Source organism: Somniosus microcephalus, chromosome 14 (genome assembly GCF_052327205.1).
Source record: "Somniosus microcephalus isolate GS21.2 chromosome 14, FLI_Smic_1.0, whole genome shotgun sequence".
NCBI classification, from domain to species: Eukaryota; Metazoa; Chordata; class Chondrichthyes; order Squaliformes; family Somniosidae; genus Somniosus; species Somniosus microcephalus.
The window spans coordinates 72,004,257-72,009,412 of NC_141000.1; the positions used below are offsets into that span (position 1 = coordinate 72,004,257).

Below are 5,156 nucleotides of genomic sequence, written 5' to 3' on the forward strand. Positions count from 1 at the left end.
AGGAGAGAGTGGGTCGATTGGGCTTATACTCGCTGGAGTTTAGAAGAATGAGAGGGGATCTCATTGAAACTTATAAAATTCTAACAGGACTAGACAGACTTGATGTAGGAAGGATGTTCCCGATGGCCAGGGAGTCCAGAACCAGGGGTCACAGTCTAAGGATAAGTGGTAAGCCATTTAGGACAGAGATGAGGAGGAATTTCTTCACCCAAAGAGTGGTGAACCTGTGGAATTCTCTACCACAGAAGGCAGTAGAGGCCAATTCATTAAATATATTCAAGAAGGAGTAAGATATATTTCTTAAGGCTAAAGGGATCAATGGATATGGGGAGAAGGCAGGGACAGGGTACTGAATTTGAATGATCAGCCATTGAATGGCGGAGCAGGCTTGAGGGGCCGAATGGCCTACTCCTGCTCCTATCTTCTATGCCAACCTTCAGATGAAAAATTCAAATTGTCCCACCTGCCTGTTCAGGTGGACCTTAAAGATTCCATGCCATTATTCAAAGTCGAGGGGGGTCCTGGTCAATATTCTTCCTTCAAGCTAGCACTTCCCCAAAAAAGATTAACTGGTAGTTCACTTCATTGCTAATGGTGCGATGTTGCTGTGTGAACAATATCTACTTAACAACGGTTACTGTGCTGCCAAGTAATTCATTGCATGTGAAGTGCTTTGGAGTGTTATTATAAAAGGTTCTATATAAGTACAAAATTTTAAAATACACTGGAATTTAAACAAAAAATTATTTTGTCTAAAATTGGGTAATAGGCTGTGTGATCATCTTTTGTTTGACCAGGAACGAGCGTGCGACAGCATTCATTTCCACCTTTCTTTGCTATGTGGAGTCTGGCCTGGAACGACTAATGCAGGCAGGGACAATCTATGATTTCCATGGGAGTGTTTTTTTTGGAGCAAGGTTACATGCATTATCAATTTGATCCGCGGGAGACGTTTTAGCTTGATCGAGGCTAATCCCTTCTCACACTACAGATTTGTCCATGCATTAAGTGATGGCTTTTAGAAAAATTACCGGAAGCTTCCTGAATTTTTTTTGCTGGGGACTCAATCGAGATAGGAATCGCTACTATTGGTTTGAAAACGCAAGAAACAACAGATTCTGCTCAAGGTAGGTATCGTATTCAGTAATTGAGAAATCACTAAATAAACAGACTTTGTCAATTCATGAAAAGGATTTGTACAGTTTCTCACTATTCACATTTCAAACGTGTCTGTTACGTGCTGCAAATCTGAATTTCACAGACCTTACGCGATTTGCCTTTTTGAACGGACTGCTTAACTTGATATTTTGTTTCGTTTGCATTTTTTTCTAGGTAGCGTCCGGTAAAGATCACCTCGGCACACCTGTATCCTGAGATGCCACAGATGAAAAAGCACAGAGATGCTTCTGATCATTTTAAACGGTAATTCATATTACCATTCATTTTGATTAACTATTAGGCCCCTATCTTAACCTTTGTGTGATTTTTTTGCAGTCATCAAATATAAGATGGAAGTTTTGGGTTCTTGGCTCTGGTTCTTAGTTCCGGTCATTTGTTTCATTAACCTCGCTGGCTGTACATTTCCTTCTAGCTCCCGCATCTTTCGCTTGACCTTACTTTAACATTTCCATTATCGCTTGGCTTGATAACCCGTTTCTATTCTTGCTGCATCTATTCTTTGCCCACCTCGTATTTTTTCCTGATATTCCTCGCTCCCTGATCGTTTCTTTCTCGGTTTATATATTTTCCCTATCTTGTTATACCCCAGCTGGTGATGCTTCAATATCTCTGGTAGTTTTTAGTTATAAGAACCACGTGAGCCTATTTTTGAGAAGATGAAATCTCTCTATCTTCTCCCTGCACCTCCTTGGGTCGCCTCAGCCTATAGAACTGAGATTATTTGAAAAGTTGATTTTAGCATAATAAATGAAATGTGAGAATTGTATTTAGTAATGTATTTATTTTTTCTCCCATTATATGTATCCCTTCATTTTGATCTGAATTTTCCTTTATGTTGTCTTTTCTGTTATCTCTCCTGGGTCTTTATTTTTTCATCCATTTTCTGCTTTATCTTCTAATTTCTATCTTCGTCTGCTTTCTTTGTCGATTTGTATTTCACCTTTTGATGTCATTTCTCTCAGTGGTTTTTCTTGCTCTCCTGCGTGTCTCTGCTCCTTGGGCGTGTGCCCGTTTATGTCCTCCCGCTTGTACCTGTACTCAGGAACGGAGCTGTGCTGTTCTCTGCGACCGAGCTGGACTGCCCCGAGTCCTCAGGGAGTTCCCATGTGAGGCCTCCGCTATCAACTTGGATAAAAACAGCATCAAATTTTTGTCCGAGAAGGCCTTTGGTACCCTTCCAGCCCTCCGATCTTTATCCTTAGACCACAACAACATCTCCTTCATCACCCCGGGCGCTTTTAAAGGACTGCCCAACCTCACCGAGCTCAAACTGGCACACAACGAGTACATTAAATACCTGCACACCAGGACTTTCACTGGTCTCAAACGCCTCCTGAAACTCGATTTGTCTGATTGCAATCTATTTAATATCCCAGACCGGATCTTTATAGCAGTGACTTCTCTGCAAGAGCTGGCTATGTGGCAGAACAACTTCAGGAGAATACCCGGAGCGGTGAGGGGGGTGGAGAGTCTAACCCGTTTGTACTTGGAGCGGAACAGGATTGAAGCAGTTGCTTATAACTCTCTGCAAGGATTAGTCAACTTGAAATATTTAAATTTTCAAGATAACAAAATTGCGGTAATCCACAACAAAGGTTTTCAAGACTGCATGAAATTGGAGTATCTCTATCTTAACGACAATCTCCTGAGCAGCCTTCCTGCGTTTGCTTTTAAAGAACTCAGACTCCTGAAGATGTTAAACCTGGGAGGTAACACTTTGGTGAATGTGTCCAGTACTTGGTTCAGTGAGCTGGTTGAGCTGGAGGTCCTCTATCTCGACAGAAACACGATCAGTTACATCGAAGAAGGGGCTTTTGAAAACCTGACCAGTTTAATCTCCCTGCATCTGAACAGCAACAAGCTGACTTCACTGCCCCTTTCAGTCTTTCAGCCAGTGTACTTCATCGGGAGACTCTATGTCTTCAGAAATCCTTGGGCGTGTGATTGTGAGATGGAGTGGTTGAAGGAATGGATGGAAAACTACAAATTGGTTAGGGACATCCCGTGTGCCTCTCCATCTTCAGTAGCCGGTATGGACCTGAGTGAAGTGCGCTTCACCAAATCTACAGAAGGTTTCTGCCTGGATCCGGCGGAACAGAATGTGACAGCTTACACCCCAACCCCGACCGCGTGGCTGCGATCCACCACAGAGAGTAGGTTCAGTAGTCTTATCTCTAAATTACTTCTTCCAAAAATGTACGAGGATACTGCGAACACCACCGAAATATTTAGGAACGTGTCAGACCCGGGCGGACTCAATGAGGAGGTGTCTGCAGCAGCCAATGTCGAATTTCATCCCAATAATATACACATTCAGATCCTCGTTCCGTTCATTATCATTTTATTTTATAATATATGAGTCAGTGTTTAGTTTTCCATTCTGCTGTTGCCGGATTTCCTGCAGTTCACTAAAGTCCACAGGGGCCAGACGGAATCCAATGCACTCCGCATCCATTAAAAATACACAATTGGGAAAGTCGCATTTGAACTTAGCTCTCCGAAGGTTGTGATTTTTACAGGGAGTTCGGTCTTGTGTTTGTTTAAACTGCACAATGTTGTCTCTGTTGGCTGCCGTTCTTGTAATTGCAAAGCTATCTAAGTCATCCAGTGTCACAGGGTTACATCCTGGTCTGGTTCTGGGATTTAGCCCAACAACAAATCCCCGGGAAGCGTCTTATCTAATCTAAATTGAAGTTCTGCATAAAAAGCGGTGTCTTTAGTTCAAAAACTATTTTGTAATTTCACAGCACCAACTGCAATTTTTTTTAAAGCACTACATTTTGTAAGGGGAAGACAGAATCACGCTGTTTATGTTGGAGATTCCGATTACCGCATTAGTCGAGTTCAAATATGCAGATATTGAAAATGTTACTATTACTTTTTGTAATTTATTAATACCATGGCGTAATATATCTGTGAACATGAAGTGTGTTTTTGTAATGTATTTTACCCAAAATATAATGCATATAACGTGTATCTTGCAATAATTCATTTGCACGAATCTATTACATAAGCGCATCCCTCAGTAAAATAAAATATAGCTGATAGAGACTGGATGTTGGCCACAGTAACCATTTGATCTTTTATGCATGATTTTCAGGGATTTATGTTTTGATCTGTTATTCAATGGTAATCTGGGAGAATTGGGGTAATCGTGGAAACCTATTTTACTGTCCAGAAGCAGCAAATGAAAGATGTAACTTGTAATGTTTAGGTTGAAGTAATTAGAAATATTAGTTTCATATAATTGAGTAAAATGGCAGTTAGTTTACATAGTATTAAAAAGAAACTATTAGAACTAGCTTTCTATTGAGACAGGATTTTTAACAAAACGTTATCACACTTTGTATAAATTTTGCATAAAAGCTGGTTTATTAAACAGAATATTAATTGAGGACAGAAGATTTTATGGGCCCATGGTTTCTGAAAATTCCATCTTTGTATTAATATGCTGGGTATATATCAGCTGTGTACTGAACTTGGATGCCTAGGGTATCAAAGTGGCTGGCACAGCACAAACTCCTTCCGTATGCTTACAGCAAATATCCTTCTATAGCTGATGAGGAAATGTGGACACTTGGAATGACAGATGCCGGAAGGTGTTATCCAGAGGCCAGGTATGAGAGCAGGTGCTCATATAGCCAGAGTTTAGTGCCTATCACAGCTGTGTTGCAGAGAGGCAAGCAGGTGCTTGGGATTGTTCTACTTGGCACCAGATAATCCTGCAAGCCAATGCTCTAACAGTTAGGATGGTTCTAGCTGGACAAGTAGTGGCACTTTATTGATGCTCTGTAGTGGTATGTTGAATTGTTTTAGCTAGTTGAATTCCACTTGGGGAACCCTAATCCCTTACCCTCCCAACTTGTCTGTCTGATATTAAATTGATTTTCCTTCAAATGAACATTGTGAAGACTGAAGACATTGGTTTTGGCCTCCACCAAAACCCCATCCCCTTGCCACTGACTCCATCCCCTTCC

At 41.1% G+C, this 5,156-nt stretch overlaps 1 protein-coding gene across 2 annotated transcripts; it reads left to right on the forward strand.

Annotated features, from left to right (window-relative positions):
- Positions 1-1,021: 1,021 nt before the first annotated feature.
- On the forward strand, positions 1,022-4,572 carry nyx (nyctalopin). Of its 2 annotated transcripts, XM_086007414.1 has the most exons (3): positions 1,022-1,127; positions 1,333-1,422; positions 2,142-4,572. In XM_086007414.1, exons 2-3 carry the CDS (start codon positions 1,401-1,403, stop codon positions 3,536-3,538), a joined length of 1,419 nt encoding a protein of 472 aa, XP_085863540.1. In that variant the 5' UTR covers positions 1,022-1,127; positions 1,333-1,400; the 3' UTR covers positions 3,539-4,572. The 2 variants fall into 2 exon arrangements, with proteins under 2 accessions (XP_085863540.1, XP_085863541.1); XM_086007415.1 differs by lacking the exon at positions 1,022-1,127 and having other exon boundaries at positions 1,147-1,422.
- Positions 4,573-5,156: the final 584 nt, after the last annotated feature.